Source organism: Myxocyprinus asiaticus, chromosome 13 (assembly GCF_019703515.2).
Source record: "Myxocyprinus asiaticus isolate MX2 ecotype Aquarium Trade chromosome 13, UBuf_Myxa_2, whole genome shotgun sequence".
Taxonomy (NCBI): Eukaryota; Metazoa; Chordata; class Actinopteri; order Cypriniformes; family Catostomidae; genus Myxocyprinus; species Myxocyprinus asiaticus.
This window is the reverse complement of record NC_059356.1, coordinates 23,677,509-23,701,288: the sequence shown is the minus strand read 5'-3', so window position 1 is coordinate 23,701,288 and position 23,780 is coordinate 23,677,509. Positions and strand designations below refer to the sequence as shown.

Genomic DNA, 23,780 nt, shown 5'->3' with positions numbered 1-23,780 from the left:
GATTTTTGTAACAGATTTTTCTAGATTTCTCTCACTCATTCCCTGTGAAATCATTTCAGTGTTTGCTCCAGGCATTTTCAGAACATCACATAAAAATTTTTGAGAGAAAGTTAGAGGCATGTGAAGACGAAGAGAGAGAGATGCTGTGATAGAGAGAGTAGCATGGAGAAAGAGAGACAGAGAGATGTAAAGAGAAGGAAATAGAGGAGGATGTTTGTGTAGGGGGGGGGGGGTCCTGGCATTTGGAGTGGCTGAACAAAAGAAGTGGGTGGAGAGAGATATGAGGGAAACCCTTGGGCAGCATCTTTCACTCCATCTCCACCCTCTCACACTGGAGCAAGATCTGTGCTGTTCATCCTTCACCCATTGCTCTGTTATAGGTTTGTGTGCACTGGTACACCCTGATATTTATTTATAGAAACAGCTCTGTCTTCTAGTGTTCAATGGACCCTGCCTCTCTCTCTCTCTCTGTATATGTGTCGCTCTCTGTGATTGGTCAGGAGACAATTTGGCCATGGTTTCAGGGGGTGTGTGTACCTCAACTTGTCTCTCTGTTTAGTCTATTATTTTTTTCCTTATTTCCTTCCTTCTTTCCATCCTTCTTTCCTTTAAACCATTATTTTTTCCTTCCTTCCTTATTTACTTTTTTCCTTCTTTCTTTCCATTGTTTTTTCCCTTCCTTCCATCCTGTTTTCCTTCCATCCATCCTTTTCTCCTCCCTCCCTCCTTCCTTCCTTTATTCTTTATTCCATCCTTCCTTCAATCCTTTTTCCTTCCTTCATTTTTTCTTCCTTTATTCTATCCTTTCTTCCTTCAATCTTTTTTCCCTTTTGTCTTTTTTCCTTCTTAAATTTTTCCTCCTCCATCCTTCCCATCCCTCCTTCCTTCATTCGTACTTGTTTCCTTTTTCCTTCCTTCCTTCCTTCCTTCCTTCATTTGTTCTTGTTTCCTTTGTCTTTTCCTTCCTTCCTTCCTTCCTTCATTTGTACTTGTTTCCTTTGTCTTTTCCTTCCTTCTTTCCTTCCATCCATCTTTCTGTCAATCCTTGTTTCCTTCATTTCTTCCTTCCTTTTCCTTCATTCCTTCATTTGTACTTGTTTCCTTTGTCTTTTCCTTCCTCCTTTCCCTCCATCCATCTTTCTGTCAATCCTTGTTTCCTTCCTTCCTTTTCCTTCCTTTCAACCCATCCCCTTTTCCTTCCTTTCTTCCTTCCTCTTTCCTTTTTCATTTCTCTGTCTGTCTAAAACTGATACAGCTTTTGTTAGTAAATGGGGTTCATGTTACATAAATCCGCTGTCCAACTAGTGTCTAAATTCAGTTTACATTTTTCACATAGCCTTACAGTGTCACAGTGTCCTTCCATGTTAGTCTCAAACCCCACTGCTTCAAGAAAGTGTCTGTATTGCATGATCTATTATTGATGAGGCTGTGAAACTCTAATGAAGTGAAATACAGCCAGAACAAGATGCAAGAGGGTTCTTTGGCTTAAGCTGACAAACACTGTGTGCCCCGCAGGTGTGTGTGTCAATCATGGACCTGAAGGAGAGCTGTGGAAGCGAGGCAAGTCGTGAAACTGTGAGCGGTGGCATGGGAAGCATGGGAGGCCTATCATTTTGGCAGTCCTTCGCCCACCGAAGCACCCTTCACGGTCTACGCTTCATCTTCCCTTACTCTTCCTCCTCCTCCTCTTCATCCCCTCGCCGCTCTGCTTCACGCCGTCTAATCTGGAGCGTGGCCCTGCTGGCCAGCCTGGTGCTACTCATCCTGGAGAGCACAGAGCGGCTGGCCTACTTCCTGTCCTACCCCCATGTCACCAGCGTGGACGCGGTAGTTTCTGGCAGCCTTGTCTTCCCCGCCGTCACCGTCTGTAATCTGAACACCTACCGTTTCACACGCCTCACACAGAATGACCTCTACCACGCTGGGGAACTGTTGGCATTGCTGGACGTGCACTTGCAGATTCCCGAGCCGCACCTGGCCGAGCCCCACGTGCTGGCCTTTCTCAATGAGAAATCCAACTTCACTAACTACCGGCCCAAGCCCTTCAGCATGCGGGAATTCACAGAGCGAGTAGGCCATGATCTGAAGGACATGATGCTTTACTGCCGTTTCCAGGGCCAGGAGTGCAGCCATCAGGACTTCAAAATGGTGAGTACCTGGAAGATGCTTGTTTTGCAAAGCTTGATATTCCTGGATGGAGTGTGTTTCACTGCTGTGGACTAAAGAATAATGAGCTCAGTGTTGTGTGTGCTAAAGTTTATACTTGTCGTTGAGTTTTTTTCATAGGTTTGTGAAGGAATGAAGTTACTGAATGTTGCTTATGGTGTAGTTCTGTATGCTAACATGTAAAGCGATGAGTTTTACTACTCCCTTAAGCTTCTCTCTGAATCTGTGTTTGGCTTGAAGAGATTGTTTTTACTCTGAGGGTGCTGACAGCTTTTTACCCCCTAACTGTGATGATGTTTTGGATGTCTATGATTTAATGTGCTTTTTTTCCAAAAATACTGCAAGAATTATGAACAAACTATACATTATTAAGTTTACAGATATATTTATGTTTGCATATACAACAGGGTCCAAAGTCTGAGACCAGATTGAAAATCTTCTTTTTTTTTTTTTTATGATGTAAAGATTCTGCACTCTTACTAATCAAATATAGGCACATTAGTGAAATTGACCATGTTAGCACCTTTGTACAAAAGGTCATATTTTCTTGCTCTTTAGAACTTTCTCATTCTGGATCATCAGTTTTTGCACACATTGTGTTGTCCAAGCCAGCTCCACTCGTGCTGTATTTTTGACAAACAAAATAATATGACATTCTGAAATTAAATTAACTGTATATATGCTGTTTGTATATACATTTGTGACATAGTGGCTCTGTCTCAAAACATATTGTTGCTCTCTATACTGCACAACATAAACAACATGATCCTAATTAAATAAAATCTCTTTAGCCATCGATCTGAAACTCTCTTAATAGACATCAACTTCATTAACAACCACTCATGCATGCCAAACAAATCCTTGCATGAACCTCACAAGAGACTTGCCTGTTGCTCAAAGCTGTTTATGATGTTTGCATTTAGGCAGCAATTTAAAATTACAGCAAAAAACCTTTTGTGTATTACCAACATCTCCCTCCACCCTGCCGTATTTTTTGCTGAGCTCATCGCATTGCATTTTAGTCTTATCATCAAAACATTCATGCAATACTGCTTCAAATTTTGTGAAGTATCTTTGGAAGCATTATTTGTGACTACAATTAGAAACAGCCTTTGTCAGCAGCATGCCTGTGTTGCCACAAAAACGCTCACTAGTTTGTGAGACAGAGCAATCCATGTTTTTAAACATCAGAAATGTAATTTAATAGTTTGCACGCTCAAAATATTAATATTAAAAAAACACTCCATCAGTCTGGAATATCCTCTGACTGGTTAAAGAGGTTTTTTTGGGTAATGTAAAAGCTGGCCGCAGCCGTGTGATGATGAGGGTTGATAGCTGGTTTGATTCTCACAGAGTGCTGCTATTCTCCTCAGGGGTTGAGGTCTGTTTATATCCCCTCAGTCGCTACACATGTGCTGCTAACAGCACACACATATACACATTATAAACAAACTCACAAGCATACACTCTATACACCAGCTTGCTTTCTTTTGCTTTGTGTTGTCTCTTCTTATTTTCATTGGTCATGTGTACAGTATGAGTCAGTGTTTATGATTGGCAAGCATAGCAGTGCTCTTGCTTTTGAATCTCCTGATTAAATAGTGCTGCTGTTGTCAGCTTCTCTACAATTTACTAACAAAAAGTAGCTAACTACACTGAAGGTATTTAAAGGACTAATATATTTTTAAATATATAACCGTCCGAATATATAAAATGTATTTAGCAATAGAGCTGTTCAGTCATGCCGTTAATTTGTAGGCCAACCTTGAAGTCTATTTTGCGATTGGTTCCTTCAGGAATTTTGAATTTATGAGTAAAATAAGGTCTGGGGTTAACATTACTTGAAGAGACTTTAAAGTTTTGTTAAATTACACACAGTTTTACCTCAAATGAAAATTTTGAAACCATTTTGTGCTTTAAAAACATATGTTGGTAGCAAGTTGCTAAAAATAAACTACAGGCATTGTTTGATTCGTTAAACACATAAACTTGCATGCTTGAGGTAGTTGTAGTCCTTATTTAGCAACTTAAATAATGGAATGCTGAATTGAACTGCTAACCATTCTCCAGGAATATTAGAACTCCTTGGTCACTGTATAGTCAAGCCAGAGTGATTTGATCTTCTCTTTATGTATTTTCAGAGCAGTATCATTTAAGTGAAATGTACATCCAGTCTATATTACTGAATTGGCCTTTCAGTATTGTCATGAACTGTATAAGGTGCAGCACCTCTTTCCTCCAAACAGATGAGGCCAGCACATCAAATGGCTGTGCAATGCGGATTACTTTGAAGATTCCCTCCATTTTAAAGATAAGTGCTTTCCGTGTAGGCAGCAGAAATCAAAGGCAGGAGATAGTGTGGTCTGGCACGACTTAATGAAACTCTTCACATTCAGCCAGTGCTGGGTGCAGTGAATGGTGACTGTGAACAGGATAATGTGTATATTGTGTCTGCATTTTCATCCCAGTTTTTCCCCTAGGATTTTGTTCAGCAGCAGTGCTGTTATGTGCACATCCACAAGCCAACAACGCCGGACCCATATTAACGTGTTGGTCAAATAATAGATTAAAACGGGGTGTCAAACTCAATTTCAGCCTGGGCCACATCAGGGTTTATTTGTGCCCTCAAAGAGCCCTTTGAAAATGTGGCATCAACACCTGCTTTGGTAGCACCCATGCAAATAATATTACATGTTATGTGCATTGAAATGCACATTTGACAGTACAGCATTGATTGTGAGGTTGGGATGCTGATGAAAATTGTGATATTAACAACAGAAACATCTGTGGAAAAAATTAACACCTAATTTTGATATGGCTAAATTGAAATTCTGACAATGTGACTAAGTTGGGTCTTCTTTACAGATTCCTTTCATCAGGCTCCAACTGATTAAACTACAGTCATCTCTTGGAATTTCTGAAGACAAACAAAACAACTTACATTTTCGTATAATCAGAGAGCATTACAAGAGTACAAATTTTACATGGATGGAAAACTGATAGCTTGGTTCATAATTATGACAATGCACCATAGTTCTTACATAGTAAATCGAAAAAAAACTTAGATAAAACTAGTATCCATAGTTTTAACAATGATATTTGTAATAGTTCATAGTAACCATAGGTAAAACCATGCATGGCTCCTCACTACCATGGTTAGTAACTATGTTTTCTATATAAAGAACTATGGCATTTATGTAATGAAAAAACAGCTGTCTAAATACATTTAGAAAGTATCTCACTGGTTTATAAGCGCATTTAAAATAGTCTGTTCGGTTGAGACCAGTCCGCCAATTACCGCACCTGCTCTGCCCTCGTGCTGCTATGATTAAGCCATGTTGATAATTGGCCTGTGTAGCACTGTTTCATTCCACTTTTGAAGTGAGCAAAATGCACTCCAAAACATACAGATGACAGGGGAAGGCTCATTTATATTCACGAGGAAAGCGCTAACTAATTGTTCAGTGAAACGTTGCAATCCCCTGCCATCCTATGTTTCAGAAATGAGTTTGCGGGCCACTTGAAATGAAGCGAGTTTGACTCGTGTTGCTATGCGGTGATGTCACTTTGAGTAAGTGTATGTATTGTGTGTGTGTGGTGGGGTCTCTTTCGCAGTGTAGAAAGCACACAGCTGACTGGGGCTGGCAAGCGTAATGTTGTCAAGAATATTAAATTGACCATTTGAAATACCAACAGCGGCGCATAATTCAGCAGTGGCGCAGAGTCGCTGCAAAATGCATATAAAGGAAACACTGCATCCTGTACTATGTGTGGGCTGCTTCAGTTGGTGTTGATGTACACTGATAGTCTGGCTAGATATAGAATATGGAAACATGCTTTCTGATTCAGCAAATGTGGTGGAAAACATGCTGTTTTTTTTAACAATTCAGTGCTTTCTGTGCTCAAACATGGGCCTGTGTCTGTTAATCCTTAGAGAAGATGGAATCAAAATGAAAATATCTGTCAGCAATGTTTTCATGTTTCATTTCTGTTATTTCTGTGTTATAAGTAGGTATTACTTTCAAGCAAGCCTTGGTTTATCAGTTTTAAAGCTAATAAAAGTCAGTTTCTGTATAACTACTGGTGTCCATAATGCTCTATGTTACCAAGAATACAGGCTTAGATTGCAATGTGTGTGTGGTCAAGAGCAATTAATGGATTGATAGAAAGTTTATCTGTTCTGTGTTTTTAACTTGGGTCAAGTTAAAGACATGGCTGGAGGTGATGCACATGTTCCCACATGTTGCACTTTGGTGCTTATGTGGAGGTGACCTGAGACTGAATCCGGCTTTGGTCATTTCCTGATCCCTTCCCCCTGCTGATAAAAACAGCTTAAACTAGCCTAAGGTGCTTCGCTGGTTTTAGCTGGTTTAGGATGTTTTAGTTGGTATCCCAGCCGGGCCAAGCTGCCAAAAAAAAGTGCCCAAAACCACTCTAAAACCATCTAGGCAGAAAAGACATCTAACAACCTTAGGATCGTTTAAGCTGTTTTCTTTTCCAGCAGGGCAAACTTATCCTATCATGTTTCCTGTCACTTCTGTACTTTCCTATCAAATTACTGACAATAGCTCATAAAATGAATTTAACTTCAAGCCCTTCTCACTGTTCACTCTGGAAAAGAGAATGAAATAGGCAATACAAATGAATCATGTTGAGGATTGGTTTATTCCAGTGTTGCACCACTGTTTTGAAAAAGTTGTGTTTTGTGATTTGTTGTGAGCAAAAACACTGGCTATATCCCTTCAGGTTGTATTATTCCATCCTCCTCAACAACCGGAATGGAGTAATATAGACTGACTGAAGCAACAGACACTAAAGTTTTAAGTCTTAAGAATATCATGCTATACAGTATTCTTACTATTGCTGCAAGATGAGTAAGTATCGTGTAGTATGCCAGTTTTTATCTCGGCAACGGACAAATTGCAAAGTGTTGTTTATTTTCATGTTTACTAATGATTATTGAAACAAGTGTAAATTTAAAGGGGTCATGACATGCATTTTTGATTATTTTAATATGTTCCTTGAGGTTCACTTATCATTTTAATAAAGGTTTTTGCCAAAGAAATGTTTGTCATACATTTGTTAAACATGATCCTTTCCCCCATTATTCTGACCCTCTGTCAAAAACACTTTAAGACTTGACAGTAAACGCTCACTGTTATGTTTGGCTCTCTGCTCAAAACTGACCTGCTCTCTACTTGCCATCTCACTGCTCTCCGCTGCTGGGCGGGGCAACGGAAGTGATAAGGTAAAGTAGGCATTGATTAGGAGTGTAGCAGTTAAAATTTCTCACGGTTCAGTTTGTATCACGGTTTTAGGGTCACGGTTTTGGTGCGGTTCGGTACTTGCAACGTTTAAGAAAAAAAAAAAAAAAAAAAAAAAAAATATATATATATATATATATATATACTGCTAAATCCAAAGTAGGAATACTCTAGTATTTGGAAACAAGAAAAAAGATTTGACCTTACTAAAATCACCATGTTTTTATTACAGTAACCATAATTTAACCATGGCATTTGTAGTAAAATCATAGTAACCACAAAATTAATTAGTTACTGCCATAGTTACAAGACTATTGTAAAATCATGGTTACTGTATGGAAACTACAGTATAAAACAGTATCTATAGTAACTTTTTAAGTTAATACCTGCATTATGATGCTACATGCATCAACATAAAGTGCATTTCAAACTCAAATTAACATATTTTCAACATTCAGAGGCTGTTTATATAGAAGGAAAAACCTTGCTATTAAAATGAATGCAAGAAGGCATGTTGTAACGCGACTCCAGTACTTTGATCATTTGTGGAAATCCCACATCTTCATCAACGGAGTAGGGCAACATAACTTGCAATGAACACCCCAAGCACTTTAGTTCTTGTTTTATGTCTGCCAAACTAGCAACGAGTGCCTGCTTAAAAATGGAGGGGAGTGTCACCTGCGGCTCTGTGTGCATTGCGCGTTATCTTTCCGTGGGTGATTTTTGCGTAAATAGCTAAACATAAATATCGATGCATTACCAGTATACGGGACTAGTGTCAAACAATGTCTACAAACAGTGCCTGTTTTGTAAACGTTTTTTGACCATCTCTGTTGAAAGTGAAGAAAATGTTTCCAGACAGGAGACTTGAATGAGGCAGGTGTTTCTCTATCAGCCTCTTGTTTTCTATGCTAGCCATTTCAAACTACAAACCAAAGTGTGCAGAACAGTGATGTCATAAGGTAGGTGGACACATGCGGATGGCATCTACAAAACCATACAGGTGCATTAGCGGAGGTTGTAACTGTGTCTGTTGATTTGACGCTTTGTTTTCTTTGCCAAACTTTGTGTTCTAGATGCATCATTAAACTTTAGATGAACCGTGGTACAAATGCTTACCGAACCATGGGTGGCGAACTGTTAATTTTTTTTACCGAGAACTGATACACCCCTAGTGTCGATGTGTTATTGTGGAGGCAGTCAGATGCAAATGTCTACCACAGTGACATCACAATGTGGAGGAAGTAGAGAATGAGTCGTTTTGGCAGCTTGGTTTCAACAAATGCTCTTTTTGCAGTGAGGAGGATGAGTTCTGAAACTTACAGTATGTTTTTATAGCACAATGAAATCTTATATGTCAAAGGATCAAGGAAAATTGGATTCCTCATGTCATGACCCCTTTAATACACTTCAAATTAGATTTTTTCCTCAAAACATGCAATAACCCAAACGTAATTCAAAGGTAATCAAATTAGATTTCGTAAAATGTAATCTAAAAGATTAAATTTCTGATTACAATTTTAGTTGTTTAATTTGTTATAGTATAAGATTACATTTCAGAAATAATCTATCCAACATTGAAATTAGACAGAATTTGTAACATCTGTCTAGACTTTATTTAAGTAAGATACGTTTTTTTTTTATTTATTTTTTTACGGCAATTGGATTAAAACGCAAAATAACTGTAAAACTGAATTAAACATGTAACATATAAAGAACACTGTACACTCTAAAATGTTTTTTAATTTTAACGGCAAAAGACTGTAAAAATGCTACAGTAAAAAAACTTTATTTGGTAAATGGGAAGTTATCTTAAAATATATGGTAAAAAATTATAATATATTTAAAAATACAGTACATGTAATTTTACAGTACAATTTTGAAAAAAATGTACATGTAAAAAGTATGATTTTACTATATAATTAATGGTAAAAATTAATATTATGTTTAACAAGAGAGTACATGTACTTTTTATGGTAAATTATCGTTAAAATTACGGTAGAAAAAACAATAATCGGGCGTTCCCAGAATTCCCTGCGTTACTCATCACTTTTAATTATTTTTTATGGGAATAGTTGTTTCTTCTTATTTTTAATATCAGTTATGTACATTGGGGTGCTCTGTGTTAGATTTGATAGCTTAGTTAATGTTTATTACGTTATTTTAATTTCGCATGTTTTATCCTGATGGTGTTTAGTGTTTGTGTGAGTGACACTGAGCACTGTCTCTACATGTTTATTGGTCATCGTTCTTGGAAAGGCCACTACTGATGAACTTCATGTCATCATGTGCCTTTCTGTAAGTACTATGGTGTGTAACAACATTATAAAGTGAAAAGCAGATTTTTACAGTTTCAGAAGGTTAAAGTATTAAGTTTATATCATTTAATAATATAATGCACCATAAAATATACAGGCATCAAAATTACATCCCGTAAAGCCTGAAGCGTGGTTACTGTATTTTTTACAGTGAATTTCTGTCAACCACAGCTGCCAGTTTTTTTACCGTAAATTTAACAGGATTTTTTTTTACAGTGTAGCATTCTAGTATTTAAATATTTATCATAGAGTAACCCCTACAGTTTCACTTGTATGCTAGTATTCCATTCCGAACATAGCCTTGGAGAAGCTCCTAAGCTTTTGAAACACATTGAGAAGCTCCTAAGCTTTTGAAACACCTTAATAAAGAGCATGAAAGAGGGCAGCCATCGCTATGTAATGTTGATAAACATTTCTCTCTCTTTGACACTCTCCATGATTGCGTATTGACCACACAATACTCAGTAATTATACAGTTTCGATTGTGTATCTCTGATGTGGTTGGTCACAATGCTTCCTTATAATGCTGTCTGTGATTTTGATTCAAATGTGGCTCTGTGTCCTCACCTCTCTCTGGAGTCCTGTTGTCCTATCTGCTGTGACTCATTTGTAGTGTGCTGGTGCTCTGAGTGTTGAGTCTTGGCTTACATCCTGGAATGACCCGGTATTACACTGCTGCGTGATGCCGTCGGTTTGGAAAATGTGTTGTTTTCTCAGAGTGCTTTTGTTCATATAGTGCCAAAAGTTTTGTTTAGCTGACTCTTTGGGCTTTAAGAGCTGACTAACTCCTCTATGGCTTTCCCTTTCTGTAAAACAAGAGCTTTAGTACCCTCCTGAAAATTATTTTGATCCTCTCTCTCAGATAATTGCTAAGGGGCTTTTAATGTTTAAAAAGCAAAGAGGACTGGTGAAGACAGCCCGAGAAGGAAGCTCAGGTTGAATTTTGGGTTTATGTAATTCGGAAATCTACAATATTTTCTAAGTTAAGAATGTTCGATTTTCATCAAACTTCATGCTCTCAGGAGCCACCTGCAGACATTCTCTCCCGCTGCACTGACTCAACTTCCTGTTCGGTGCTTTTAAAAGTGTCCTTTTGTTCTTTTCCTCAACTCTCTCTCTCTTTCTCTCTTGTTCTGTGTCTCTCCTACTTCTGTTTGCGACACAAAAAACATAAATTTCTGTCTACATTTGATACGGGACTCTGTCTTTTTCAAAAATAACAACTGTGCTCTGGAGAGACGGGAAAAGAGAGGCGCAAAGTAACACACAAATAACCAAAGTTGTTCTCAGTTGTGAGTGTGTTTGAAAAATGTACTCATTATGTTTACATGCACTTTAAAAGTTTGATTTCAGTTGGAATAAAACAATAATTCATCTTTTGAAAATGTCATGTAAATGCTTTATTCTGACTAAAATCATACCAGTTCGATTTTTGCGAAGTTGGACAAACAGATCTAGATAATGTGAATTGTAGCTCGACTTCGTCCAGGATGTTAATTGGAACACAGTTGGCCTCGGTGTTGTGCACTTTCTCCGAAAGACAGAGGTAATGTGCAATGTGTATTAAACACTTGCTCAACTGATATACTTCCTTCAAAAATGTGAGTATATATTGAGTCATACTTGGCCATGTAAACATACTGACTGATAAATGTCAAGGTATTATTGTGAAAACATGTACCTACCACACTAACAAAGAAGTAAAAAAGTAACCATGGTACTACAACTTTTATTTTGACGTACTGTGGAAATAATGTTTTTTTTTTTTTTTTTTTTAACATCATACCATTGTATTCTTGGTGTACCTGGTGTATCCTGTAAATACCATGGTATCTGAATATATTAATAATTTAGTAATATGGCACATTTACCGTATTTCACCATCACAGTACCATGTTAGCAGCATAGTACTTTTTTTTTATAAAGGTTATATGTGGTGTTTAGTATGTGCATGTGTACTCAAATAAATCATAAAATACAGTGTCTGTTACATACATTATGTGCTACTATAATTAATTACTAAAATAATAACAAAGAAAATGTTTAATTGAGCATTTCACAAAATTACACATTTAGTAAATGTAGTTAATTGGTATTACATAGTAATTATAATGTAATTATACAGTAATATAACATCGATGTAAAGGATGACCTTTAATCTAAATAATCAAAATAATCATCTAAATAATAGAAATGCATGACTATGTGTAGAGAGAGATGTTTACAGGTGAAAGAGGAAGCATTTCACTGCAATGCATGGGACTAGAAATGCAAGCAGAAGGGGGCCAACAGCAGTAAACAGCAGGAGGTTTGAATTTCAGAAATAGAGATACAATTCAGCAGCTCACGTTAATTGCGTAAATGTGTGTGTGCATGTATGTGTGCGTTGGTGGGTCTGTGAGAGAAACTAAATTCAGTCAGAGCAAGATTAAATTTATCTGTGGAGGACGAAGGGCTGTTGAAATTATAAGTGTCACTCCTCTGAGTTTCTTATTTGACAGAAATGCTTCAGGCAAACTCATGCCCTTGTGGCAGTGACATTGTCATTGGCGGTATTTTCATACATGCAAGTGCAATGCAAGAGCTCTGATTAGCCTTTGATGTACACGTCTCTGCTGACTGAATGAAAAGAACATCTCTAAACATACTCTAATCATCCAGCGGAGTTTAGCTGTTCTATTGGCTGGCTTTTGGAATAATAAGTGCTTTGTCAAAATCTTCGCCTACATTAGCATTGTTTGAATATCCATCACCTGAGGGTGAGGCAGGCTGATCCAACTGTGTGCTTTTGTTTTCTTAATGATCCTTTTCTTTTAATCTCACAAAATAGGATTACATTTTGAATTTTGTAGATCAGATCTAAATTAAATACAATCTTCACACTTTCCTTGAAAAGTGTGCTTTAAAGCACTCCAAAATGGTGTAATCGTAAAAAATGTATGCTTGTCTTATCTCGATCACCATGTGTCACACACAGTGCACTGGGTAAAATCTTATTTAATGATCTGGGGTGTTATTATTGATAGGAATTGTAAGGAATTAAATAATTCTGTTTCTGATTCCACTTAAAAAGTGCATTTCCATCATCAGGACGAATTGTTACTGTTGCCAAATCAGTTGCTGTTCTATAGATTAAATTACTGTGATGTCACACTGCAGGCAACCATGCTTCCAGTTTCAATGGTGGATATAAACAGTGCTGCAGCTTTAATAATCTTTTAAGCATTATGTAATGTAATAAAGTGTGCTAATGTTAAGAAAAGTTATTATAAAGGGACATCAATGGTTTACAGTGAAGAATTTATGTAGGTTCTTCCCTGAAATATTGTCAAAACAAGTTTTAACTTCAATATGCCTGTATAATTATGTCAGACATGTAACAGGTTGATGAATACACATCCTCACTTGATGGGAAATGTCAGGTTTCCATCATTAGTCCTTGTGTGTTTACATCATGTCAATAAAGAAAGAAAAGAATCTCCGGCTGATGTGATATTTACTTGCTCAGATTACATATTTTTTGTATACAAGCCTTGCAGGACATTCTTCTTACTATCTGTAACTCTTGGGGTAGCTCTTATATGGTGATCACAGGCAACCATGGGTATACCTCACACCATCAGATTCATGAGTGTCTTAAAATTTTATGTTTCAACCACAGACGTCAAAAGAGAGCAGTTGTGCAGTCCACCAATAACGTAAGAGTGGCAGCAGCAGTAGGAACACCCACCAGCGACACAGATAGCAAAGTCTAGTGACACCAAGCAACAAAGCCGCCCACAGTGTGAACGGGGCTTTAGTTGTGTCAACTTAGTGTCTGTCTACCTTAAGTTGGGATAGGAGAAAGTATTTCAATATTGAACATCACCTTTAAAGTGATAGTACGCCCAGAAATGATGACTTACTTTCTTCACCAGAACACATTTGAAGAAAAATAGAAAAATTTCTTAGCTCAGTAGGTCCTTAAAATGCAAGTGAATGGCGATTTCTCTTTTGAAGGTCCAAAAATCACAGACGGGAAGCATAAATGTCATTGATACGACTCCAGCTGTCAAATTATTGTCTTCTAAAGTGATATGATCACTTTTGGTGCAAAAAAAGGTCAAAATTTAAGTACTTTTTAACTATAATTCAACGCAGGAGAGGGTGGAGTTCTCACGTTCTCCACTCGGTTGATATATCCATGATAAGCAAACAAATGCATCATTGTGAGTAAAGAAACAGATAATAACAGATCTAAACCAAAACCAGTCGAGCTACTGTACAGCATTCCTCCTTCCTACTTGTAAACAGCGCTGCTCTTCTGGCTGTGACTTACGTGCCTCAGTTCCTGCATGTTTCAAATGGCAATGCGATTATGTCACACACACATACCGCTTCTGACCGGAAGCATGATTTAGAGTTAAAAAAATATTTAAGTACTTAAATATTAATCTTTTTTGCACCAAAAGCGATTGTTTCGCTTAAGAAGACATTAATTTAACAGCTGGTGTCGTAGGGATGATGTATATGCTGACTGTCTGTGATTTTTTTCTTTTTCTATTTTTCTTCAAATGTGTTCTGGTGAAGAAAGAAAGTCATATACACCTGGGATAACATGAAGGTGAGTAAATGATGAGAGAATTTTCATTTTTGGTTGAACTATCCCTTTAACAAAGAGTGATTGAAGTTTAGCAAGTGATTGATGGTTAATGGGCTCTCAGGAAAAGGGCTGTTCTATAGGAGGTGAAATTAGAAATGCTTCCATCCTACAGGTTAGATAATAGCTTGTGTAATGTAACAATGGAAGAGATGTTTGGAGAATACAAATTAGCCTGTTGTGTCAAGGATTGCGGAACACGACTCAATATTGGAACATTTGAAGAAACCTTTATTACCAATAAATAAATAAAATAATAATAATAATAATAAAAAATAAAAAGTCTAAGACAGAAAATGCAAAAAGTCCAAAAGTAATATACAGGCTGCTGACAATGCAGGCAGGGCAAAAACTAAAACAGGGAAAATGTACGGGCAGGCACAAGGGCAGAGACTGACAGACAACAAACACAAAAACCAACATTCCTGAACGAAGGGATAATCCACAACATAGAAAACCAAAGTCAAAATCCAGGAGAGAAAACACTGATGATGAACTGACAAACACACTAGGGAACAGACAGAATATACTGTATAAGGAGAAAAATTAGGAGGGCAAATGGGGAAAAACTAATAAACTAATAATAGGACAAGCTAGGGGCGGAGTCAAGACACAGATAAACAGGTGACAGGACCCTGACTCTAAATAAAAACTCAACAAGAGTGTCAGGATCCTGACATACTGACCTTGCTTACACTCACATCATGCTCTGTTATTAGCTAGTTATGAGCTAAGAGTCTGTCTGACACAAGAGTTGAACTTTGCTTGTTAAAGTCAGAACTCATGAAACCCTGCTTGCACATCAGTTTACGGGGTTTTGACAAGTTTCCTACGCAATGTTTTGTAAACCTTAGGTGTGCAAAGGTTGATCCAGGTCCTTAGTTATTTCTTTTAGCCTGATGTTGTGCCCACTTATTTTGAGAAATGGATCCAGATAAGATATCAATGACTAAGGGAGCAACTGAGTCTTGCTATTCCAGTGTAATTATCATGTAAAATTTAAAGTCAATCCTTATTTCAGAACACAGCTTTTAATTTAGCGCTGCCAGGCAACAAACACATTTATGTGATGTGCTCAGAATAGCCTGTGAGTGAAAAAGAGAGAGGTTGTCTTAATATGTAGTTTCTGCCTGTCTTCAGAGAGTCTTTTCACAGAAACAGGAGAAAGAAAGCAAGAGAGAGTGACTGAGAGAGAAAGTCAAGAGAGTGAGTGAGAGAGAGAGAGAGAGAGAGAGAGAGAGAGAGAGAGAGAGAGAGAGAAAGAGCACTGATTGAACAGAGCTGTAAGATTACACAGAGACAAGTAGAAAGGCAATCCAGTCTCCTACATTCGTTCGGCTGGAATTAGACAAAGAAAAGCAGAGGAAGGGAAAGAAAAAGACATTGGAAGAGGTGTACAGAAGAGGTGATGAAACAGGGTGAAAAAAGATTGTGTGGTGGGTAAAGAGCATTATGAGGAAAATGTTCATCTGTATCTGTATATCTTCTGATGGCAGTTTGGCTCTGATGTGTTGCTGGATGGTCCATTTTAAAGGTACATTCAGTAAGATTTTCCTGATTAAAAAGTTTTGCCCCTAAAGATATGAATAGTACTTTTAATTGTACATTTGTTTAAAAATCATGTACACTCACTCAAGAGTCCAGTCATATCAGTAGCCTAATAAAAGCTTTACATGGAAATCGGCTGCCTCATGGAGGCCACCATGTTTAGATAACATGACCAGCCAAACACTACTCGTTTTATCTCGGGAGTACCCCTTGGTAAAAATGAATCATGGCTAACTGTGATAAGTGCATTTCTTCAATACATCTGTAACCGAAAACTATTTGGTTTTGGGTAATTCTGCATCCATGCCTAGGTGTCAGTACAATGCTGCATTCCATTCAACTCGGAAAGTCAGAAATTCCGACTTTCTGCTTGGAAAAGTGCAATGGAACGCCACTTGAAGTCAGATTTCCAAGATTTTGACATGTACATGTATCATGTATCATGTATCATCAGTCCTGTAGCTAAAGAAGAACATAATTTCCTTGATATTTATTTCTGGAAGTCAAGCAGAATTCAAATGAAAGGACAAAGAAAGGTACATTTTTATTATATCCAGGACACAGCTGTCTCACAGGATGCTGCTGTCTCATATAAACAGCCTGGCTCTCTTTATTACAGCATGTCAAACACAGATAAAGGGATGTAGTATTACCCCAACACCTCAAATGTGTGTCCCCACCCAGAATGTATCTCACCTAGGGTCTGTTCTAAAACCTAGTGAGCGTCCTCTGGAGGCAGCATTTTAATGCATCATAGGTGCTCCCCCGACCAAAGGCTGTTCCAAAAGGAAGGTATCTTAATTATGCTGCCTCTTAAGATATCTCATTTTGGCCAAATTCAAAGGTAGCATTGTATGTATCCTTCCCCGTGTAGGCGATCCTAGAATGCACCGTGATGAGCTCAGCGGAAAAATAATCCAAGTTGGTGGACAAAGTGAGAGCAATTTAGATTATAAATATACTTATAATCTATTCAATACTGAAAAGTATAAATAAATAACAGTTTAATATGACACAAAATCAGCTATTTTACCCAAAATGTGTATGTGCCTAATATTTAGGCTCATTAGAGGATTGCGTTGTTTCTCTTGCGTCACCTGTATTGAAATCAGTTGTGAGTTGAGTCTCACGTGCACTGTGCATGAGGAGCGCTATTTGAATGATGTGTGGAGCTGCCACTTATGTAGAGTGTTCCAAATCGCTCTCTTATGAGGCATCATTTCAGTAAGGACGCTGCCATGGAAGACAGCTGCCTATGTAGGCAGGAGACAGTGAGGCAGCTCACTAAGTTTTGGAACAGACCCCTTATATTCATGCAGATAATCACCTCACTTGACACTTCCTCAAGGACATACATCCATTCCCAACATGATTACACGGGAAGTCGACATATTGTTTCGGATACCCTAGGATCAGCAACATTATGCTGACTCACCGACAAGTGCCATGTCCTATCAGACATTTTTGCTTCGGCTCCAGCATGTTTACCTTCTCCTGTGGTGCAACTGGTAGTGCACTGCGTCAGCAATGTGGGAGACCCAAGTTTGGATTCTGCGTTGACACCAGGAAAAGCAGGTTGGGGGGGTTCAGTTTATAAAATGTGCATTTCTCATCACTGTATTACAGCCTGTAGAGTTGAAAACAACTCGCCCCTCCATGGATATTACAAGCGGAAAATGGAGCTCACACATGCCCATTCACCTGAAAACAGTTAATGCTTTGGCAACTTTGGGGGTGGGGGGGTAAGTACAGACCGATTTCAGCTAAATAATAGTCAACCTACTTTTTTCTGATTTCACTGTGAGATCAGTTTGTCTTTTCCTGACAATCTGGTGAAACTAGAGGTATGTAACATCACACTAAGATCATAAGAATACTCTTTTATGTACGAGTGCATACTGTGACATTTGGATTCACTTTTCAGTAGAATGTAGATCACTCAAATCATGTCTCATCACATGACCTCTGACATTTTGTTTCTCCCTGTGATCAGGCATTGTGACATTTTTTTCAGATCTTACCCTTTCTCTTGCTTTGTGTTCAGGGCTCCCCACAGCTCTTTTCTGCTGCTGCTTTATTTTCATAGTTTTTTAGTGGTCTCTCTGTGGGTTCACACACACACCATTACTTTGAAGAAAATATGCAATTGCCAGAGCTCTATACTCCTCCGATGTCGGTGTGTTTAAAGGAAGCCCTTAAGAGAATGCTTTAAACACAAGACTTATTTATTCCATAAGGACCCCTTCAGACAGAGTGTGAAAAAATGCACTGGGATGATGAACGTAAGACATGGGTCTTGTTTTTTCACACTCTGAACCTTGTTGACCAACGAGTAAGATTTTACACATATACAATGTATTTAGGCAGAGGCTTTTTGCAGTAAGCACAAATTTTTCACCCTCAATATCTCTTTTTTATGTTTTATTTATTTGTTTAATTTGTTTACTAACAATGTCCAATAGTGTATTTTTTATTTTTATTTTTTAAGTCATGAAAATTTCTACTGCAGTGCATTTTCCTCCACATCTCAAATTCTGTACTGTGTTTAATATCATTACATGGTGGAAATGACTTTGATGGAAATTACATTTTAATGTTTTTGAAAATAAAATGTCCACCTCCTTTGTCTTGCTAAGGCTAATTTGATAGCTAATATTTTGCATATTCTAAATACATAAAATAAAATAACATTTTCACACCTTTTATGTATTTTGGCAAAAATTGCAGACTGATTAGAAATACTCTGATTAGACACCCAACACTCAATAAAATACAATAAAATTACCTTGACGTAAGGAAAAATATTAAATACAGCACAAAGTGGTGGTGGCGTAGTGGGCTAAAGCACATAACTGGTATAACATAAAAAGGTTGCTGGTTCAATCCCCACAGCCATCACCATTGTGTCCTTGAGCAAGGCACTTAACTCCAGGTTGCTCCAGGGGGATTGTCCCTGTAATAAGTGTACTGTAAGTTGCTTTGGATAAAAGCGTCTGCCAAATGCATAAATGCAAATGTAAACAAAGACTAAGTGATTCGCAATCTGCTCACAATTTAAATTAAACTGCCTACGTATCTTCACCAATAATATGTAGGATTTTATATGTAAATAATTAGTTTAAGAATCTTGGCCGCGGGGGGCCTGAGTAGCTCAGCGAGTATTGACGCTGACTACCACCCCTGGAGTCGCAAGTTCAAATCCAGGGTGTGCTGAGTGACTCCAGCCAGGTCTCCTAAGCAACCAAATTGGCCCGGTTGCTAGGGAGGGTAGAGTCACATGGGGTAACCTCCTTGTGGTCGCAATTAGTTTATCTTGCTCTCAATGGGGCACGTGGATCTTGGAGAGTAGCATAAGCCTCCACATGCTGGGAGTCTCCACGATTTCATGCACAACGAGCCACGTGATAAGATGCGCGGACTGACTGTCTCAGAAGCGGAGGCAACTGAGACTTGTCCTCCACCACCTGGATTGAGGTGAATAAGCGTGACTACAAGAGGACCTACTAAGTAGTGGAAATTGGGCATTCCAAATTGGGGTGAAAAGGGGATAAAAAAACAAATATATTCTTGGCCGCGTTGGACCACTAAAAATAATGTAGGAAATATATGCAAGAGAAATGACAAATGAGCAGATTGGAAATCTGGTTAAAATCCTCAAACATTAAATATGTAATACAACAGGCTTGTTGTATCTGCTAATAATTTATATGCAATTAATTTAGCTCAAGAAGGGAATTATGCTTAATTCGGGGAATACTGAAAGAATTAATGTTTACGTCTGATCAACCTGCGGCCTGTGCGGAGTTGATATGATGTATCTTTTAACCTTTTAGAGTAGTACTATTCTCATGGCCATCGAAAATAATATCACAAATATGTTGAAATATTGTTTGAGCATGGAACGTAGATCTTAAAATTCAAGTGACGATTTAATTTATCAAAATATAAGTCAACTTCTCTTTGAATACAAACAAAACTTTAATGACTAAACTACAACATAGACTAAACTAACACACATCAGACAAACATGAACAGGTTAATGAATGAGTTTTGACAGAGAATAAATGGAAATGATCTGTAACAGGAAAAATAACTTTGTAGAGTCCTTACACCAGTGTTCTCAATTTTTTAGATTTTGAGAATCTAATCATTTAATCGAAAATGATTGAAATATACAAAATAAACTGCATTGTCTTTCGACTTTATTTCACAAAAAAGTTTTATTTAAAAGTACTATGAAAACTAAATGAACAAGTTTCACTTCACTGAAAAAGAATGCGAATGAATGAACATTTGGCATGCTTTTTATTACATAAATACATTAAACATTTTAATTATGCCTATATACTTACTATATACAATACATAAAAAAAAAAGAATACAAATTGATACTGCTGCAGGACAAACTGCTGGAGACATTTAACACTGGATAGATATTTTTAATAAAAATGAATAATTGCAAGAATTCATTCCTGTGAATGGAAATCCACCTCAGCATAAAAGCATTATTAAACTCCAGTAAACTTCCAGTAATAATAAATGACTGTGATTGGCCCATCCTGGCCAGTGCAGAGAAAAATAACAGGTACCACATGACATTGCCATTTTCGCGCCGTTTCGGAAGCGGACCTCTGGACAATAATTTACCCCGATTGATGATACTGACTAAACTGAATAACCATTGAAATGAAAATGGACCTGAGACCAAAACCGTCACTTGGTGTCCCTGGGTACATGCTAAGCCGACACCAAAAGGTCCACCAACTGCCCTTCTCCATACGTTATATGTTATTGAAAGGCCGATAGTGGTCACGGAACACTCTCTCTGCCAGACGATTGCCCGCTCTCACACCCATCTCAAAAAAGTCATTCATATCACTCGTGCCTTATATTTAAATTCTTCTGAAGCCATTCTATAAATTTGTGTGAGGAACAGACTGAAATTTAAGTATCAATTAATCTTTTATCCCATTTGTGTCTGGTGCGCGCGAGACATCTTTGTTTACATTAGCGCAGCTGTGAGCACACCTGACACTGACTAAACACTTTGGGCTGTGGAAAGCTGCACGCAAGAAGCGCTGCGGTGCATGGTGAAAGTTTAAACAAGGCAGGAGAAAAGGCAGAGTAGAAGAAATTGTGCACATTGGTTCTTGCTTGTATTGCACAAATAATCAGCTTTTAGTCTTGTTGTATTCTATTAATTCATTCAATTACAAGTGTGATGATGAAGCATCATTTTGTGGGCATGTGAGGAGTTGCGTTAGACAACGGATTAGAGTTTGTTAGAACAATAATGTTATGATAGACAAAATATTTAAACTGGTTGCATAAAATACTTTGTAATGGAAAATACTGAATTGGAAACTTAAAAACTTTTCTACCGTCTCTATGCCTTCACTAAAATATCCGAAAAAAAAAAAACGGTATTTATTTATTTAGAGGAATTTGATAATTTTCCATGGCACACCTGACAATCTTTCATGGCACACTAGTGGGCACAGTGGTTGGGAAACACTGGTAGCCAAACTGCATTACAGAAGATTTGGCTGACATCTCTCAGACAACCACAGTTTCTTCTCCTGTCTCCCGCATTCACTTTGTTGGATTGTGTGAAGGGGAGGGGTGATAGCCGTTAACAGTAACAAAAATGTCAAATTAGAAATGAGTCAGGTTATTGCTTCCATTTGAAACAGGAAGTTTTACATCCAATCACAGTAATGATGTTAACAAATAAATCAGACAATGCACAGGCAATTTAGTGATATCCCCGAAGTTGTGACCGGTCTTGAAATAAAATCCAGAGTCCTCTTTGTCTGAGACTGAGACAAGACTGAGTAAAAATGCATTTGATTCCGAGACGAGACCAAGACCTTCAAAAAGTGGTCTCGAGACTGCTCTTTGTTTTCTTCAAACATTACTTGTTTCATATATAATCTCAATCATGCTCTTCACTTTTGTTGACTTGGTAATGTACAGTAAAAAAAATGTTAGGAGCAAAATTCTTTGGTGTGGTGGAGATGATGCCACAACTGTGGGACAGTTTTCACAGTGGAACCTCCCATTAAACCAGTGGCATAGGTTTCATGTGAACATTGTAGGGGGAAATTCCCCTTATGCGCTGTGGCTCAGGGAAGTCGGGCCGCTCCAGAAAAGCCGCTGCCCCTCGCGTCCCGGACCCAGGAGGGGAGCACGTTCCATTGCCTGATCCCACTCGTTGTACCTGGACCTAATCCTCTTTTCACTCCCCTCCTTCACATTTCTCTCATTGCACCGTGAAGGTGCCAGACCCCACTTTGTTTTGGACACTACCCCTATGGACACTTTATTTACCCCCTTTTGGACTTTTATGTTTATGTTAAAATAAATGCCTCTCTGAGGCTTGATGCCACACCCACTCTGTCTGTCTCTTGCACACCACTCCCACAAATGATAGTGAAAATTTACTTTGGAGAGTATAGAATAGACAAAAAATATTCAAATTTAAAAGGATTTCAAACTAGGTCAACATACAAAAATACTGTTAGAGAAAACACATGTTTGCGCAATTTGCCAATTAGAATCTAGTACACATTTATCCTCGGTTAGATTCATTTTTTTTTTTTTTTTTTTCAGAAGAACAAATGGTGGGAATCAAAACAAATCCTAAAGTGACATAAAACCTGAAGAGCAGACTAAACCCAGCAAACATGGATTATGATAGTGTCATAATCCATGTTTGCTGGCTTTAGTCTGTTGCATCAAGATTATTGTACATTGATTTAGCTGTTTCTTGCTAATTAAGCAGACTCTTTTTAACAAGAGAATATGTTGATTTTGATCTCAAACACATCCCATGCTTTACTCCCTGGTTACAACAATTTGGAACTTAACCTTTCATGTTTGCAGCCTTTATGTTTGTAAATCCAAAAGGTGGACAGTAAAGGAGTCATTGCTGGTCAAATTTACACCAATAGCTAATCATTCACTTTGTGTTCAGTCTGTTGGTCTTGAGGTCAAATCACACACTGCTGACACAGAAGTCAAACCTGTTTTCGCCCAATTTTTACAAGCGTCTCCCACAACAATTATAAGAGTGCAGAGCCCACAGCTGTAACTTAGCATTTTAAGAATCATTCATGTCATTTTCTAATACCCAAGATATTAAACCAAATGTAATATCAGTAACATCGTTTGTTTGTAGCTGAGACACTGAAATAGAGCACATTACTCTCTGTGTGTGTGTGTGTGCATGTGTTTATGAGATAAGATAGACAGAGAAAGGAAGAGAGTATTAATCTGTTTGTGTGTCAAGCAGGTAAACAGACCAGCTGTGAGATGAGCGGAATGCTTTTCATACAGCGGCTTGATCCTCGGTTTATGCAGACGTGAGAAGGGTAGCAACAGACCAGAATGCGTCAGTCCACCACTCTAAATGTTACATCAGAAAACTGTGGGCACTTTTCCAGTCTAGTTTTGTTGTCTTGAATCCAATCTCAAGTCCACTTTTTCTTTTTTGTATGTATATGACAGCACTCATCTCCTCCTCCCTTCTTCTTCCTTCAGTCTCTCCCTCTTTCACCCTCTCCCGCTGTGCCCTGTTTGTTCAGGGGGCTGTCAGTGGTCCGAGGCATTAACACAGAGTGCGGTTCTTAGCCCGTAAATCAATGTGCGGTTCTCAGCCCGTAAATCAATAATCCACTGAGGTTTGAGAGACACTCTGCAGCCATTCCTTTAATGCATCACCATCTAATAGGCCTTTTGTTAGAACACTCTAAACAACAAAGTTTTCTGATGGTATGGCATTTTTGTTTTTCAGCTTAAAGGACAGGTGCATTTGAAGGTAGGAAAAAATCTTACTGTGGAGTT

At 38.0% G+C, this 23,780-nt stretch overlaps 1 protein-coding gene across 1 annotated transcript in view; it reads left to right on the top strand.

The window, feature by feature from the left end:
• LOC127450817 (acid-sensing ion channel 2) overlaps positions 1–23,780 on the top strand; it is a 731,245-nt gene that overhangs the window by 385 nt on the left and 707,080 nt on the right. Inside the window, exon 2 of the mRNA XM_051715203.1 lies at positions 1,516–2,148. Coding sequence (XP_051571163.1) covers positions 1,531–2,148 — 618 coding nt within the window. The 5' untranslated portion in view covers positions 1,516–1,530. The remainder of the gene's footprint in view (positions 1–1,515; positions 2,149–23,780) is intronic.